Consider the following 18,902-nt stretch of genomic DNA (forward strand, 5'->3'; position numbering starts at 1 on the left):
CTTCTTTTTATCTCTGAGTTCAAGTGGTCCTCCTGTTTCTAATGGTTCGTTTCATCAGGAATAATCTGGTCTTAACCAAGGAGCCGTGATGCAGAAATGGTGTGTGTTTTGCGGATCACGAGTGTTCCCTGAGGTCAGGAGACTTTAATCATCCAGGGGCAGCTTGACTCTCCAGGAGTAAATGATTATTTATTGGTAGCCATTGCAGGTTTAGACCGCACCTTCGTGGTGCGATTGGAATCTTTCCTGAACTGACTGGGATGTAAGTTGAATAACCGGTCAGTTTGGAATAAATAACATATGATTCCCATTGTGAGGACACAACCCTGGCTTTGATGTTCTGCTGTGCAAGCCTCAGTTCTCAGAACGGGCTGAAGCCAACATTGTTCATGTGCCTCAGATGGGGAATGAGAATCACCAGGTTCGTCTGTCAGTGACCGCAGTGTCGGGGGTGGTGTTTCCCTGATCTGAGAACCGGGGGCTTTCCACGGTGCCCCGTGTGGTTGTGAATATCTCTCAGAGAGCCCAGGATAAGTGCACTTCTAAATCGAATGAATCTGATGGGCATGGTTGTGTGGGGATCAGAGTCTTCTGAGAGTGTTGACAAGCTAGTCTCAATGTCATCATCCTCTTTATATCTGTCTGCCTTTCCTTTCCGTCCCTGCTAATTTTTTTAAACTTATTTATTCTCACTTTGGTGCAAAATCATGTTTATTGTTTGCTGTTAAACACTAGATTTTGTGTTCTGGCGAAGAAGAATAAAAACAATGTTTTACAAATTAGTTTAGAATTGCAAATGCGGATGGCTTGATGACTGTAAGCTCATTATTTGTTTACAGTTCAGGCTAAGCATCCAATTAAAATAACATTTTATTTTAAACTTTGTTTATGGATTATTGAGGGATTTCCAAAACAGTTTGTGGAGCACTTCTCAGTGGCAATAAAGACAGTTTCAAGAGGGTGTAAGACTACTGTCATATCCTTCTGATATTCACAGAGATATACTTGATATGCCGCATCAACTCATCCTTCAGCATACACCCTGTTGCCATAGGAATTTCCCCAGGTAACTACCCTGGCCTTTAGGGCCTCCAGGGTGAACCGTTCAGGGACATTGTTATCATTGAATGTCTTGCAGGGTAATGATTCTGCCCCCAGTTCCCTGTGGGTGCAGCTGAAGACTAATTTAACTCCAATTACCTCTTTGTGAGCTCCCTCTCATATTCATGACTGGAGGCGAGTGGTCTCTTCTTAGGAAGGCAGATGATAATGTTCCAACAAACTGCTCAGCAACCACTGGAAATAACTTGATTTTATTCGTATTTCGGACCTCTTGGACTTGGCCCAGAGCACGGCAAGCTATTGGACACGGAACCCTCCATTGTTCCGATCGCTGTAATTGTAAATAATGTTGTAGATTATGATCAGAAAAGTGGAAAAATAACTTGCTCTCATAGTGTTCACTTATATGTCATTAAGATAAATGGGAGCAGTCCTAATGAAAACTTGGCAAGTGAAAAAAAGAAAGTGTTGCTGCTAACCAAGTTTTTGCTGTATGTGAAATTCCTCTTTGCAAACCGTTCGTCTCAGTCCTGGCAGAGGATTGGCTGTTGAGCCGCCTGTCTCGTAGGCCAGGGTTTCATAAGTCACTGTTGACTTAAACCTGCTTAATCGATGGCATCAGAAGGGCACCATGAATAGGTCAGTCGGGGTTCTGTCAGATCCAGCAGACAGCTGGCGCAGCGAGGAGAGACGAGGCTCATCCCCTCTTTCATTTGTCTTTGCTGAGACACCAGAGAAGCCACATGCTGCGATGGGAAGGATGTTTTTTTTCTAAATACAAAGTTCACTGTTTATTGTGGCTCTAAATCAAATGGACGTGCTAACACGGCGCTCACAAGTCGGTCTCATTTAGAAGACGTCCTCTGTTGCTCCAGGGAACGTTGGAAGGGGTTTTTTTGCTGACTTAATCACCCCTTAGGGTTATCAGCAAGCAGGCTCTCAAGGGAACCCTTGGCCTTTCATCCTAACAAATCACTGTCTGATCCAAAAAAAGACAAAATAACAATGACGTGAGGAGCCCTAAAAATGTCTTGCAACATTGTCGTTTCTGTTGAGTTTCATCCTAAAAGACGGACTTGTTCTTGTGACGTGGCTCAAAGTGGCTACGTCCCAGTAGACCAAACGCACGTCAGGAAGATTAAGTCAGTCGAATATTGTTTACCCAGAGTCACTGAGTCGAGGTTAACAGAGATAATTGCTGAAGTACACTTCATCGCACTTGTGTTTTGTTAGCAGGAAAAGCTATCGTGTCAGGTTTGCGGTCAGTGTTGTGTGATTGGTTCGTAGCTGTGACACTGCTGGCCTATCAGTAGGTGTGCTGTATCATCAGTTACTATGGCAATGCAGGACGGATAAAGAGTTATGTGTTGAAGTAATGACCAGAATGGAATTCATGGTTTGGCCTGATTGCTGGAGGCGCTGGATGGATAACTCAAACCCAAACAGGAACGAGTGAGTCTTCAAACTCACCAAATAAATCTGTAATGTGCTTTCTGTATATCAGACCTTTTATTTCCTTCTGCCGCAAAGCTACTTTTTCCTCTGGAGTTCAGAGACTTGATAAGGGTTCCAGTCCCGGGCCGTGTCGCACCGCTATCTCACCCCTCCGTTTGCTCCAGGCCATAAATTCTCTTGGCATCTATTGGATTTTAGGAGGCTGTTTAGTCCCAGTGCTGTCAATTCTGGACCAAACGGACAGGGAGGCTTCACAGGGAGCAAGCTAAGACGGCCTTTTTTCTCCTTTAAACATCCATCACTTAAACATAAATAAAAGATAAGCATAGACTCGGTGCTAGTGCCTGGAGCCTGTGATTTGTCTATGGAAATGAGTGAAGTCTGTTGGTTCAATGAACCCCCTGCTTGGCCGGGGAATCACATGATACTTTTAATGTGTTTCCCATCAGTTACAATTTGCTCGAGTTCAAATATTAGATAACGTACTGTGTACTCAGCACTCAGGATGTTTATGATGGGCAGATCCACACGTTCGAAGGTGTTGTGTTGATCTCTGTAGCCGAACTGGAGGAATGCCCCTCGGGTGTCGGCTGAACCAATCCCTCCTGGTGTGGACTGCAGCCCTGTGACACACAGTGACACTGCAGGCGTAATGATATCCTGACTGATTCATGACCAAATGAAACTCTCTCTCTCTACCTTCTTCCTCCATTGTCCTCTGCAGCTTGGCTTGCTGCTTCAACTACTTTATCATTATTAATGTTGAATGATCACGATAAGCAAGATGAAAAGTTATGCTAGCATTATTCATGCTGCACATCTGCCCTAGCAAATATTTGCAATACTCAACGGCATGTGTAACCGTAATTATGCATTTTAATGATATCAGCTTCTATGTTTTTTTTTTGTCTAACTGAAGATGGAAGCACGGCTCAATGTGGCGAAATACGGCGCTACTATAAGGCCGTTTTTAGTTTTAAGATGTTCGTTTTTGAGTTGTCCCCATGGAAAATAGAGAAAGTGTAAAACCCAGCTGCTGGTAGTATAGTGAATATCCCCTGTGCCCTTGGGAGGGAGGCCTGGGTTTAGCCCAGACACTGGGGGGCTGAAGGCCTCTGCTCTGGAAGGACAGCCATCTCCGAGGCTGCTCCATTCTCGTAACATGCAATTTCCATCCAAACTCTTCTGCCAAGATTTCTGCAGAAAAGATGAGAAAGAGAATGCATTTCCTCAGGGGAGGTTCTGCTGGAAACCTCTGTCCAAGAGAATAGTTTGTTCTTCGGTTAGGATCTTTTTATTTGATGGAGAAAATAGACGACTTTAGTTGTTGTTCTGTGCAGTATTAAATGAGCTGTTGCGTGAACTGGTTAGGTTAGATTATCGTCAATACTTTAACCTCATCAGATCATTTGAACATATTTCTCAAAAGCCATTTTTAATGCAGCAGTTCGACCAAAACTGAAACGGCATGCTTCTCATCCATGATATTTTCCAGTTAATCCCTTCTCTCGGCATGACCTTCAGGATAAAGGATCTTTGAAAGCAGTATCGAGTGTTTGCTTCCTCAGTGGAGGCCTCCAAAGAAGTTCCTCTGGTGTGCCTGGAAGTCTTGGGTATTATCTGTGTCGTTTCCTTAGAGGGAAACGAAATACTCCCAGCTGGCAGGAAGATCCAGGCGCTGTCTTGAAGGTAGCGTCACACTCTATGTTGGTCAGTCGCACCAGAGTTAGGGTTTCAGTCACCAGTGCTGCGGAGACGATGGCCCAGTCCTCCAGACTCTCTCCAGCTCACTATTTCTGTCAGACATGCTGCCTCCCCAAAGGCAAACAGTTACCAAGCCTGTGCATCATCTTTAAACATGGCTCTAGCTTTGATCTAGGGTGGCTGTGTGTGTAATTACAGATATGCCTGTTAAACTGAGGATTTGGGCAAAACTACTTATTCTCCAGTCCCTGTTAAGCACTGACAAACAAACCTATTCATGAATGAAGTCAAATAGAACTGGTTGAGGTTGCAATTTATGCTTGACTTCTGTCCAAATATAAATGTACAAAATATCGGAGAGACTTGAATGCTTGAGTGTTTGGCTTAAAACAAAACCTGTTATGGAAATATTAAACATGTCTCACAGACTTGCTTGAGAGACAACATTCATAAACATCCTACCTCCTCCAACACCTTCTACCTCCTCCCATACCTCCTAGCCTCCTCACACACCTCCTAGCCTCCTCCCTCACCTCCTACCTCCTCACACAGGAACCTTCACAAAGCCCGCTGACAGGTTCAGCGGGGGAAATTAAAAAACGTCTCCGCTCATTTCCGTCAAAGCCCCCCCTGCTTGTGGAGATGTGGAGTAGTGAGCCTGTGGTCTCATTGTGATGTGAGCTGGCGGAGCGACTCCCCCCCCCCCCCCTCCCAGGTCTCGGGCTCCCAGGGTGCAGCTGGTCCTGGGGATTTAAAGGTCGTCCTTAATATCATTGCCGAGCCTGAGTATGCTGTAATCTGGTGGCAGAGCTGAAATCTCCGCTCCAGCCCCTCAGCTTAATTTGGCAGCAGGCTGGTCAGCTGTGGCTGATCTGATGGGGCAGGCTGTGGTCCAGTATTCTCCCCCGCCCCGCTCTGCAACCACCGGGCCTTCCCGTCTACAGAACGTCTACATTAGGAAGCAGAAAACGAATTACTTCCCTCTCCAGAATCTCCACAGTAGCTGATACCATCAGTCCAAAAAGAACTGGATGGATCTATTTTCCGTTTATTGTTATTTTATTTATTAGGATATCTAATTATATAATGTACACTATAGCAATACCTTGGTGAATACGACATGTATGATTTACAACTGTTTTTGATGTTTTTTTTTTTTTTTTCATTGTATAGAAGTGAAATGTAGGTTGAGCAGCCAAGCTTTGCGTGTCCCTTGAGTGGCTATTCTGTGAGGGTCAGTTAGGAGCAGGACCCTCATCTCAGTGAATCCTTCTGGGTCCTGTCAGGGTGTCTGCTCCACTCCTTCCTGCGCTCATCTGGGAGATGCAGTCACAACCACCCTTACGCCGATCGAGCTGATCGCTCATCGAGGCCTTTTAAAGACGCGCCTCTGTTTGTTTTGGCCTGTTTGCTCCACGACTTCCCCCTTCTGCTCATCTCTGGGTTCACAGAGGCAGGGGAGGGTCCTGTCAGAGGCAGGGGAAGGTCCTGTCAGAGGCAGGGGAGGGTCCTGTCAGAGGCAGGGGAGGGTCCTGTCAGCGCTGAAGCAGATTACCTGCTCGTCTGTCAGAGAGGGCGTGGCTCAGACATGTCACTGTGTATTGGGGGCAAAGATGCCACTCCTATTTAAGCTGTGAGGAGGATCATGTTACTGTCATGACTTGGTCTTTGCAATGCGTTTTGCATGGGCTGTATATGGTTATGTACAAGCCTCTGGCAAACATGTCTGTGTGTGTGTATGTATGTGTGTGTGAAGAATATGTTGTATGTATGTGTGGATTCATGCATACATGATTATCTCCTCTGTACAGCATGTTATTGCTCAATGAACAGATGTAACCCTACTGTGTGGTGGTGTATATTATACCCTATGTCTCCATTCCTTATTGACATGTTAAAGAAAACATGAGAAAAATCTGCCGTGTGTGTTTAATCTAGTTCTGGATTGTGAAGCCAAGCTGGGGACGGAGTGTGAGTTCAGGACTGTTTCCGCCTCATTTAGCCAGTTTGTGTATACGTGTTCTGTTTATGTTCAGAATTGTATCCAGAGACACCCAGTGCTTTCTGCATACTTCATACTTTCAGTTGGCGTCGTGTTTTATTCACACAAAGGAAAATTGCAACGACTTCAAATGACATTTACTGTGTTTATGGGGAGAAGAAAACACTCTGCATTTCATTGGATCCTTGTGGGGACAGGCCAGTCTCAGCAAATCTCATGAAAACAAACAACTTAAGAACCGTACTCACAATAAAAGAAAAAAATACTTTATTGCAAAATGGAAGATAATCTCTAGGTGTCTGCTTGGGTAAGATAACTCGCTAGACTGTGTGTGTCTCTTCACCTGAGGGGAGAAGAGCAAGGTAGAGAGGAGGAAACATGAGTTAATTAGAGGTGGTAAAGGAGAAACCTACAAGCATCTGTACGTTTTGTTTTACGGTCGTGGCAGACCCTTCCTCCCAAGCCACACACGGCAGCACAGAGGGCCTGGTCTTGGCAAATTAATGATGTGATAATGCCAGTTCCCCCTCTCTCCTCCCAGTGGTGGAGCTCTACACAGCCATGCCATGAGTCAAGCAGAAAGGCTCCAGCTTTCTCAAGGGGATTTTTTTAAATAATTGGTGTCTTTTTCTCAGGGTAGATAAGTCACATTTATTTCAACTTCAGAATATTAACAAGAATTCCTGTTTCTCCCATTTGATGTATACGTTTACCTTCTCAGATTTGTTAAATTCATCTTCAATTAAAATAAACGTTTTTCATTTTTATATAATTATTTATTTAGTCTTGGGAGGGGGGGGGATAATGGAATGTTAAAAATAATGCCCTGTGGAAAAGTAGTAAAAAGGCAGGAATAAAGATTTCCAGATTCCACTGAAACAGATATACATTTTTCTTAACTTGTACTTGTTAAAATAAGTAATTTACTTCTGAAGAAAATCGTTTTCCCACAGTTTCAAGGTTTGGTATAGTGACTGGGATTTTCGAATACGGATGATAAATACTTGTGTGTTATTGCTTCACAAGGAACCAAGCTAATATCTCACTGTGAGCCCCTCTACGTTGTGAAATGTGAACCCAAGTTCCCCTGAAAACAGAAGTTCATTTCAGCAGCTGTGTGTGAGATGGGAGTGATGATGACCTGGTCCTCACACCCTGTTTCATATCCTGTGCTAAAGGATGTTTTCACAGTTCAAAGGTTGATCTTGGTATGCTGAGGCCAACTAAGCCGGCTGGCCAGGCTTCTTCCCCAGAGAGTTGCTGGTCCAGGAACCTCTACTGTGCACCTCAGTAACATTCTACCAGAGGCTCCCAGGCTGCTACTCAGACCCATGAAGAGCTTCATTTCCTTATCTCATCATAAAAGCGTGTGTCATACAGCACCCTTTTCCATAGCACAATAAAACACTGCGATATGGTGAGGAGTGGCCCGTGTTAGGAGGTCTCGGTTGGATAGAGTCGTCTGTCTGCCTCGCTCCCGGCGGGCACGGTGGCATGCCCACGTTGTTCACGGGGACTCGCCTGGCGCCTGGCACCTCTCCCAGGCAGAGGCATCTTAATAGTCGTGACATCATTGAGGGCAGCACTCCTTCTCACCGCCCACCCTCCTTCTGAGAGGCGTTAAGGATCCATACAGAAAACTAAAACACAATTTGTTCCCCGGGTTAAGTGTGGCTATTGATCGCTCCTCGGTTGTCCTGGGTTTTTTCCTCACATCCATTCTCCATTCCTCAAGCGCTTTAAACTAACAAGACAAGCGTCTGTTTGATGACCATCTCCCTCTTGCCAAAATGAGTTATAAAGTGTTAAGATAATCTGAACAGATTCTATCTGAGGAATTCAGAGCTTTTGATACAAACCCCCGACTCCCAGAAAACATGGAAAGTCTGCTACATCATTAACGCAGAGAAGAAGAGAAGACTAATGAAGTGTATCTTGGGTTTTCCTTCTGGTGTTGATCTGAACCTTTGACGGTCAGGTTGTCACTTTTATTCAAACCCAACAGCAGTTTGTCTCAAGTCTCTCTCAGACAAAGCTGTAGTCTCTCTTTTAGAGTGTGGCTAAATAGAGTTCCTGAAAGCGTGACTGGATGTGAGACAGGAGGGAGACTAGCAGGTAATATAATCAGCTGAGGTCAGCAGGTAGACGAGGAGAGCCTTACTCTTTCTCCCCTCCCTCTGTGCGATAGTGTCACACTGCTTTCCAAGCCTTTTACCTGATGAATAATGTTCAATTCAAGTGTCTTAAACAGGAATGCCTTAGCTGCCTGCGAATTATTAATAAACTGAATGTAAAACCTTTTCAAGCCTTGGTTTTTTGTTGTTGTTTAATTCGCTCTCCTTTTAATTGTAGACTCTTTCAGACAAACATCCCAGTCTCTCCCTTTCTTCTCCATGGGGCCATCTATATAATCCCAAACTCATCCCTAAAGATATTCATGAACCCGCTTTTGTGTGTGTCTTGTCTACTAATGGCATCCTTGACAAATGCAAAACAAAACGAGTATAAAGAGAGTAATTATGCCCCTCTTGGCCTCTGGGGTGCTGGGGTACCTATGCTGGAGCGGAGCCATGGCCCCTATCCTCAGCAGCCCCCTGACGCTGGGCTGAGCTCCTTTGAGAAGCCCCTTGGTTCTCCTGGAGAGGGACCTTATTAGTCAAACACTCTCCTACATGGAAACTCATTCATGACTCTTAATGAGGATGTGGAAGGGAGGGGCTGTTCCTTCAGGAGGTTGTGAGGGGGGAGGGGGGAGGGAGGGAAGCAGCAGAGGTGACTCACCCGGGGAGCAGCTTTCAAAGGACTCAGATGGGCCTGGGTGGGACACAGCTCTCCCCAGCATGGACACGCCCCTCTCGCCCGTGGGCTGAAAGCCTCTTCAAGACCCTGATCCACATTCACACTCCTGGCCTTTCTCTCCGGGTCAGAATGGAGTGCCACAACTCACCCTTGTTTCTGTGACTTGAGTCCTTGGGAAGCAGGGATAAGGGAGGCATCACAGGGGTACAGAGACCCTGTTGGCCGGGTCTCACCCTCCTCCGGCCCCCTCCTCCGGCCCCCTCCTCGGTGGATACTGATGGGGAGGACAGCCCCTCCGATAAGGGCTTTAGGCCACTGCGCCACCCAGTCTCTAATTACAAGGCATGCCCAAAGAGAAAGCTAAGCCCTTGGCATTTGCAGCTTGCCATAATTGCTTTTGGCATAACTTGCCTTGCCAAATGTTTGGTACGTTTCTTCAGCAAAAAAAAGAAAAACGAAAGAACAAAAACCTCTTTAAGCTTTGGGGAGGGAGGGTGAGAGGTGGGTTAGAAATGTGATTACCACATAAAAATGTTGGACTGTGCAGCTACCTCTCCACGTGTATGATTACAGGAGTGTTTTGAAAGCCACCATATTCCCGTGGGGTCCGATAACTATCACAGCCTTGTCTTAGTAAGCAGAGAGCCCACTCAAAGTTTTTTTTTAATCTTCCATTTCCTTCTCTGTATACAGATGTGAGAAACACAGAGCCTCGTATTCATACAGTGTTGGTGTCTGAGATACAGCTCAAACTGCTGTTTCCATGGGCTCAAACCTGCTGTAGGAATCAACCAGAACATTTACATTACAAGCCCTTACCTGGTGATAGTTACTTGTAACCATGCATGCGACGCACTGCCTAGTTTTAGACTTTCTGCTGGAAGCTCCATTAACCAAGCCCTCTATTTCATTCTCCAGTGTGTGTGTGTGTGTGTGTGTGTGTGTGTGTGTGTGTGTGTGTGTGTGTGTGTGTGTGTGTGTGTGTGTGTGTGTGTGGATATCAATGAAGAAAATATATTATTTTTCTCTACCCACGAACAAACAAACCAAAAGCATACATTAATTCTGAGGGGTTGTAATTATAATTAACGTTCCATTTCCTGTCTCTCCCATCACAGCGACGTCGAACGGGACCCTGGAGGGACTGGAGAACCGAGAAGGAGGGGTCTGCGACACTCTATCCATGAAGATCGTCATGAAAGTGGGCCAGGGTGAGTCTGCTTCTGCACACAGTTTGGCTGGAATGTAGGAAAAGCAGTAAAATGGCGTCACAAAAGAGCCAGGCAGGATGTGTGTATGGATGAGCGATAATGAAAGCTTTGTTTGAGTACTGTCAAGACTGCAGTGCTAGAAAAAACGTTTCATGAGCTATTGTTCACCAAGCCAGACACCCGGGCGTGGGTTTTTACTGTGGACGCACCACTCCAGAGCTCAGTCTGTGGAAAGTCTCCCAGTGACTTCATCTCTCGTAAAGTAAAGGCTTCAGACATCACAAAATACTGTGTTCTCCACCGTTGGGCAGAGTGAAAAGGGAGGAAGGCGTTTCTGTAAATACAGAGAGAGACACTTTCTCTCACATACCAGCGTTCTCAGTATAAGTGGCTGTGGAAAGATCTTAAACATTCCAGAACTGTTCACAGTTTACCTTCTTCTTCTGGGTGACTCGGGGTGAACGGAACTGTGTCACTGACAACTAGTCGCTCACTGAAACACGTTTGAACCCTGTCTCTCACACACCGCCGCAAACTCAAAACAAGCGTTGACAGTATTAGCCGAATTAACTAGCAGCTCCAAGTGCTCCTTAGCTGAATGTCAGAGTGTTGAGATAAATAGGTCAGGACTTCCAAGGCATTTTCAGTCATGTCGTCTGTCTAATCTACCGTGGCGTGCCCTGTATAGCTTTATAAATAACACTCTGCAGCATGTATATACATTTGTCTCAATAAATTACCACGCTGACAGTGGATTACAAGGCAGACGCAAAACCATTCCAGCAGAAATCGATGTGATGAAGGCATAGAGACATACATGGCATGCACAACCAGCCTGCTGGAACTAATGAGACCAGCGGAAAAATCTGTTGATCTCCATGTAGATCCCATCATTCATCATGGTCTCTCCTCCTCTGCTTAACCTCTGGTTAATATACTAACCGTCTCTCTGGGGCTGTGAGTCGGGGTTGTTTGGCCCACAGACCTCATGCTAGGAGTGTCCCGGCCACTCCCAATCCCTCCCTAGTCCTGGTCCACACTCCACACATCTAAAGCAAACAAATGACAAAAAGGACTGCCGATAAGATTCTCACAACAGAGATTGCGTTGTTAGGGGATTATTTATATAGCTGACTTGAGTTAATACATAGCATAACTGGCCTAACATTCCCTTTGTCTGTCCCAAGATTAGTTTGCGCTGAATTCTGTGACACAGAGTGTCGATATGTGGAGAACCAGGAGACGGTGTGTAGATGATCTGGGTTGTTACCATATCAGTCATGTGCAAGTAGATTCAGTTGGAACGGTTTATTACTTTGGGGTTTGGGACTATGATGTGACCGTGTCTAAGGTCAGGGTACATCGTGTTTGCCAAAGGATCAGGGCAGTGACTCATGGTGTTCTTTAGCCTCAGAGAAACCACATGTTGCTTGAGGCATCAAGGAAACGTTGCATTTACGTCGAAACATCCGGAGCAAATTCCATCCTAACAGGCGAACAGTAGGACAGAGGGGGGTTGTTGAACAAAGGAGATTCGTCTTTCAGATTTCCGAGCTTTGTACTTAGTTGCATTTTTTTATATATGTTTTAGGGGGTCTTTTTCATGTTTTGTTGGACAGTACTTGGGTGGGGTGGTGGGATTGAACACAGATAAGACCGTTCGTTTGTCAAAGCTGCCGACGTCGATCAGATGATGGAGCCCCCAGACACCACTGCAAAGCGCCAACCTCATTTATCACCCTGTGTGTGAACATCCGATCATATGCAATTATCAACCACTCGTCCTTAATGGGATGGTGAGGTAGTGAATGCTGGGTAGTCTACAAAGTCTGGTGGTGAGGTAGTGAATGCTGGGTAGTCTTCAGGGTTCTGGTGGTGAGGTAGTGAATGCTGGGTAGTCTTCAGGGTTCTGGTGGTGATGTAGTGAATGCTGGGTAGTCTTCAGGGTTCTGGTGGTGAGGTAGTGAATGCTGGGTAGTCTTCAGGGTTTTGGTGGTGATGTAGTGAATGCTGGGTAGTCTTCAGGGTTCTGGTGGTGATGTAGTGAATGCTGGGTAGTCTTCAGGGTTCTGGTGGTGATGTAGTGAATGCTGGGTAGTCTACAGGGTTCTGGTGGTGAGGTAGTGAATGCTGGGTAGTCTTCAGGGTTCTGGTGGTGATGTAGTGAATGCTGGGTAGTCTTCAGGGTTCTGGTGGTGATGTAGTGAATGCTGGGTAGTCTACAAAGTCTGGTGGTGAGGTAGTGAATGCTGGGTAGTCTTCAGGGTTCTGGTGGTGATGTAGTGAATGCTGGGAAGTGTTCAGGGTTGTGGTGGTGAGGTAGTGAATGCTGGGTAGTCTTCAGGGTTGTGGTGGTGAGGTAGTGAATGCTGGGTAGTCTTCAGGGTTGTGGTGGTGAGGTAGTGAATGCTGGGAAGTCTTCAGGGTTCTGGTGGTGATGTAGTGAATGCTGGCCAGTCTTCAGGGTTCTGGTGGTGAGGTAGTGAATGCTGGCTAGTCTACAAAGTCTGGTGGTGAGGTAGTGAATGCTGGGTAGTCTTCAGGGTTGTGGTGGTGAGGTAGTGAATGCTGGGAAGTCTTCAGGGTTGTGGTGGTGAGGTAGTGAATGCTGGGAGGTCTTCAGGGTTGTGGTGGTGAGGTAGTGAATGCTGGGTAGTCTTCAGGGTTGTGGTGGTGAGGTAGTGAATGCTGGCCAGTCTTCAGGGTTGTGGTGGTGATGTAGTGAATGCTGGGTAGTCTTCAGGGTTGTGGTGGTGAGGTAGTGAATGCTGGGTAGTCTTCAGGGTTGTGGTGGTGAGGTAGTGAATGCTGGGTAGTCTTCAGGGTTGTGGTGGTGATGTAGTGAATGCTGTGGCACGTTGCTGCACAGTAAACACAAACCAGCCTTTCAAATCACATTTGTATTTGTATACCCCTTTTTACAAGCAGTGTCAAAGTGGGCACACACGCCCACATAACTGCACCCAAACCAAACCCTCAAAGACAAGGAAAAACTCCCAGAAAAACTCAGAGAGAAAAGTGGAAGAAACCTTGGGAGGAGCGCTTTAGTGAGGGATCCTCTCCTCCAGAGACGGTCAGTGACAGAGAAGTACAGACCAGAGACAATCACACATCAAGAGTAGAGATTCAAAAATAAAACAAATGTGCGAATGGATGGTGAAACACAGATATCCAGAGTTCTGAATCAGCAGAGTTTGAATTTGAGCGGTCATGTGACTCCATCAGGGGAAATGCTCCTTTTTTAGAGGTAGGAGACAACCTGCTGTACTGAGGCCCCCGTAACCACACAGCCTGTAAAACATCAGACAGATCCTCAAGATTAAAAGCCAATGTTAGAAATGTATTTCACAGTTAAAACTGTGTACCAGCCCCAGTAAGTTCTGCAAACTTTTACAGGGGAAAAAAAAGTTACACCCTTTTTTTTTTGGGATGGATAGTCAAACATACACTGGATAGGCTTCCATCGATTTTCAGTGTAATGTAATTACCTTTAATATCGTTTCCTTATCTTCCATCTCAGACATAAAACAGGAGAAAATGAGGAATAACCCTCTCCTGGCAGGGGCATGTTTTTTCTAACTGGGTCTTAATTTGGCACAGCGAAGACTGTTATAGTTGCTAAAACATTATACTTATTGGATTTAATAATCACATTGTCAGTTTTTTAATTGAAATGAATTATAACAGCTAAGAAGAAAAAAGTGAAGTTGACAAGAACTAAATTTTATTGCCCCTATTCCGCACCCCATTTGGAAGCTTTAGTGGATACTCAAGGGATCATAAGCATTTGCAGATATCCATACTGGACTCCTAACCATGTTCACTTGTATTGTGATATTGCAGACCCTAACACGGTTCTACCAGACCCGGTGACCACAGACCAGCCGAGACGAGAGGACAGCGGGGTGAAGGATCCGCCCACCAGCCCGCCCAAGAAGAGGGACGGTGGGTTCGTGCAGCCTGGAAATACAGGTGAGGATGCCCCCAGCTGGTCTGGAGGGGCCCCCGGGCCCCTCACAACCTGCAACTGCCTCTGTGCTCCACAGATTAGTATTAAAGAAACCTTCCACATTACAAAGTCACTCAGAGGCAATCTGAACCCTTTATGCCTGCCGCCTACAAACACCTATATTAAGACATGTACACAAACACACACACTAACGTATCATACACACAAACCATACCCACACACACACGCACACACACACAAGAATGCTCCTTTTTTGGTTTGTGAAAGTTCCACTTTTTATCATGTTGAATAGTAATGTGAGTAGACATGGTACTCAAGTGCGGTAATGAAAAATTAAAACCATATCTGTTCGGCTGAGATCTGTTTGCAGATAAGATGAACTAGTCTGCTAAAGCCGTCGGTGTGGTTTTAAGCACATTTTAAACATATACAGTATTCTTTTGCGTTTGTTTTGCTAGGTTTTCAGTCACCAGAGAAGTATGTTTTCTCAGAAGGCAGAGACTGCCGGAGTTTATATAGTTTTAGAAAGATGTTTGGACCCTTCGGTTCTAGATCTCCTTCAGGACAAAAATAAAAATCAGATGTTCTGAAAGAGAAATCCCCTTCTCTACGATCCTGGAGAACTGCCAAGTCTCTCAGTGTGAGGTATGCCTTCAATGCGAAGCCATTTTTCTTGATGTGCGTCTCTTTGTTCTGGAGTTGCTGTCCTGCTCTGTACACTGCACCAGAAGGAGGAAGGTCCACCATCACGGCCTGTTGTCTTGGACAGCTGAGATCTTGTGTACCTGTTGTGACGAGGACTGTTAGAATTGGAGATTGGTTTATCTCGCTGGTCTGCTCGACCCCACAGCTGAACGCTGGCCAAACACGGAACTGATTCCAAGCCAATCAGGACAACAGACAGAATATGAGAGCCAATCAGGACAGCAGACAGAATATGCATGGGATTATGGTCCAAGCAGCCAGTGGGACTGAAATGATACGTTTTGGATGACAAATACTTCAGCATCTAAATGTTTCGGGACACTTTGGGGAGGGCTTATCTTCCTGCTGAAGTGGAAAGAAAGCTTTCGCTGCCTCGTGCTTTGGCGAGGGCCTTTTATTGTGTTCCAGCTTTACTTTTGACAGGAGCATAGATGCAATCTGCATTCGCTCAATATTGCAGAAATGCTTCCATGAAGGGAGACAGTTTCCCCGTGCCAAAGAGTGGATCGATAGAAATATGAAATAGTGTTTAGCCTCAGTACTACATGGAGGTAATACCGTTTTATAAAATGTGTATGCAAATATTTTTACCGGCCCATTAAGCCCTTTGGAAGCCAAGAGTCTCGCCAGAGTGAGAAAAACACATTATAAATAACAGATATACTCATGACCAGCATCCAGATTAACCTGGGGGGAGAGATGGCCAGAATAGATTTCTATAAATTATTCAGGACATTCAAAAGTGTTGGCATGGCTCTACAGTTTGGTGCGAAGCTAACACATTAGAGCAGATATTATGGTATGAATTGTTTCAGTGTTTCTAAATCATTCAGAGGATCTGGAACAATACTAATGTTCCATGGTATGATAACGTCTCCCCGCTTATCAAACAGCAGGTGGTCTTAATTTTATTAACATGTGGAAAACAAAAAGGTATTTTCTTGTCTCAACACACCTTGCACAAACGGTAAACCTAGACCAGAGACTGATAAACCTTTATTGACCTCGACACATTCATTATTTATCCACAATTTTGTTTCTTCACTCACACTGCTAGATGTGGGAGGGGAAATGAGCTTTGAATATATCCAAGTATGATTGAGTGATCTTTAGGAACACTTTGGAGTCCATCTCTCTTTCCGGGTGAAAACCCGGCCTCTGATTTGTCAGTGAAGTGTTGGCCCAGGAGCACAGCGACATGCGATGTAGGGAACTATAAATAGTGGGGGACCACACAGGAAACAGGCATGCCACTCTAATTGGACTCAGTCCTCGTCCTCCGTCTCTAATGAGAGACTGGTGTTTTCTTTTCCCTCAGTGCCGGTAATATACATTTAAACAGTTTCTCTTCCTTACACCCCCTCCCATCCTTGTGGAGTTTGAACATATGGCTAAACATACACAGTTTAATCCTTCCCTCCTTCTCAGGATGAGAGGTAAGCTATCATCTGTGGAAAACTGACACCCCCACATGTTCGCCGAGGCCACAGAGTCAGGAAGCCTCTGGCTCAACCCACAGTAATATCTGGAGAAGCGTGTTTTGTTTTCCTTTACAGTGAGCCAGTTTGCGTACTCGCAGGATTTAACCTCCTAACAAGACAACATTAGGCAAATTCTGTGCTTGATCAACAGTAGCGCCTCCATCTTAGAGGCTGCCAAGCATCCCCCCTCCCCTCCACTAACAGATCCCCCATCTCCCCCTACAGACACCATCAACCAGGAGAACAACTCCGCAGAGGGGATCTTCAGCTCCAAGCCGGCGCTCTTCGCAGCCATCGGAGCCGGCTGCGTCATCTTCCTCCTCATCATCATCATCCTCATCGTCCTGCTCATCAAGCTGAGGAAGAGGAACAGGAAGCACACCCAGCAGAGGAACACGGCGCTGTCGCTCAGCACCCTTGCCAGCCCCAAGTGCTCTGGAAACGCTGGCTCAGAACCCAGCGACATTATCATCCCCTTAAGGACTACAGAAAACAACTACTGCCCTCACTACGAGAAGGTGAGCGGGGACTATGGACACCCGGTGTACATCGTCCAGGAGATGCCTCCTCAGAGCCCGGCCAACATCTACTACAAGGTCTGAGGCCAGCAGTGCTGTCAGCAGGAGGCTTACTAGCAGGGGAAGATCATGGCCGACCTTTTAACTACCTTGTTCGTCTGATGTTGAGAGACACTTTTGATGTTCCAAACAGTGACACTAAAAACCGAAAAGAGAAAAGGTTGTCATGGACGTAGTAGTTGAAACATTTTTGATGTTTCTCGATAGGCCAAAGGCAAGTTTCGGCGGGGTGGGGGAGGGTGGGGGGGGCGCTGTTATCTTCTCTTCCTGCTCCTTGCTAGAATTACACACTTCCCCCCCAGTTTGCTGTTCTATGTGTAGGTGTGTAAGACGGTCAAGCCAATAGAGCGTCCTCTGCTGGGACCAGACGAGGGGCAAACAGGGTATCGATGAAAAGGACCTGGAAGAACGGCTGTCGCTTCATCTAACGATGGAAGCATCCGCTGCTTGCTCAGAGACATGAAAAGGCACAGTGTGATACTGTAGCATAACCTTCCCTTTCATAACAATGTGTTCTACCTGCACTATTGTTTTATTTTTGTTTTTTTCAGCTCCCCGTTCACCCCAATCTGCTCCTTCAACATTGTATTTCTTTTCTACTGAATATCTAGTTAATACATACTATAAAATGGTAAATATTAATATTTTTACGTGTCCTTTAATGATTAATTTTGCCATCTGTAGGGGTTTTGATGGTTCATAAAGAGCCTGTTCTGTTAATAAAGAAGTGAACACACATATGTCAATCTAGATCACATAGTTTTGTTAAATACATGTCTTTCATTCTTCCCCCCCCCGCCCCTAGCTTGTCTGAACAGGCTAAGTCAGGTATGCAACTGTGAGTCAGCAATGGGCCTCACCCTGGATAAGAGTTAATGAAAGGCAAATAGCTCAATCGGAACGCCGGTGAGAGGTCATCATGAGTGAAATCAATTTAAAGAAAACATAAAGGTTATGTTTCAAAATGACAGGTCACTTCTGTGTCTGAATTGCCTTGGGGATTTTTCTTCATAACTCCCTCCTCGTAAATCAGGCCCGCAGTTTTCCCTTCGGTGGAAAAGAAAAACAAGATCAAATTTGTATAAACCCGAAAAAAGTGTGGAAGCAATTAAGATGCTATCAGAAGGGCAGAACCTCTCACTCGAGTTTTTTTTACTCCCTAAAGAATCGGATGTTTTTTGAGGGAAAGATGGGTGCCCAACCGTTCAGTACAAAGTTTTACTGACGGGAACTTCTTCCAGAGACAGTGAGACAACTGCGTAGGGAGGCGTGTGAGCGTTCACCACAGGATCGTCCTGAAGTCACAGTGCCTACAGAGGATCCTCCATGGGCTCTGAATGAAAAGTGCGAGCAAGTAATGTTCAACATGTGTGTTATGCATCTCCATAAAGATCCAGTCTGAGGAGAATGGAGGATAATGGAAAGAGTTAGACCTTCGTCTGCTGCCCCTGTTCTCAACCAGGTGTCAGGTGATGAAAAAACAAACTTTTTCACATAGCACTGAAAAATAACTGCACAGACTCGTCTGAGATATTTACTTTAACTACACTTATACTGTTGCGTAGTTAATTTTTATGTCCATCTCAAAAGGATTTCAGTGCTAATTTTCTGTGTACATAATCTTAAGAAAAACAATAAGGAATCTAAAGTAATAAGAAGAGTTGTGTAGAAAGACCTTGGATGCTGTCAGGAAAACAGATGTGAAGAAGTAGGGCTGTCACTGTTGTTAGAGATGGACAGTCTTCCCATTCCGTCTTTGGATCAGGTGATTACACTAGTACCAAATGTTTTCAATATCACTCATCACAGATGTTTATTCTTTAATAGATTTTCTCAGTATTCTGAATGGTCTCCCATTGTTGAGTCAAGTGTATTGATTTTTGTTGATTTAGCAGATTTTTCCATTTCACTTATTTACTGTAGGTTACCCTGGCC

General features: G+C 45.3%; 1 protein-coding gene across 1 annotated transcript in view; it reads left to right on the top strand.

The window, feature by feature from the left end:
* The window catches only part of efnb1 (ephrin-B1), a 43,043-nt gene extending 25,326 nt beyond the window's left edge, over window positions 1–17,717 (top strand). Inside the window, exons 3-5 of the mRNA XM_084698310.1 lie at window positions 10,141–10,233; window positions 14,077–14,205; window positions 16,615–17,717. Coding sequence (XP_084554436.1) covers window positions 10,141–10,233; window positions 14,077–14,205; window positions 16,615–16,991 — 599 coding nt within the window. The 3' untranslated portion in view covers window positions 16,992–17,717. The remainder of the gene's footprint in view (window positions 1–10,140; window positions 10,234–14,076; window positions 14,206–16,614) is intronic.
* The last annotated feature ends 1,185 nt before the right edge of the window (window positions 17,718–18,902 follow it).

This window comes from Hypomesus nipponensis, chromosome 5 (genome assembly GCF_054491055.1).
Source record: "Hypomesus nipponensis isolate SF chromosome 5, ASM5449105v1, whole genome shotgun sequence".
Classification (NCBI taxonomy): domain Eukaryota; kingdom Metazoa; phylum Chordata; class Actinopteri; order Osmeriformes; family Osmeridae; genus Hypomesus; species Hypomesus nipponensis.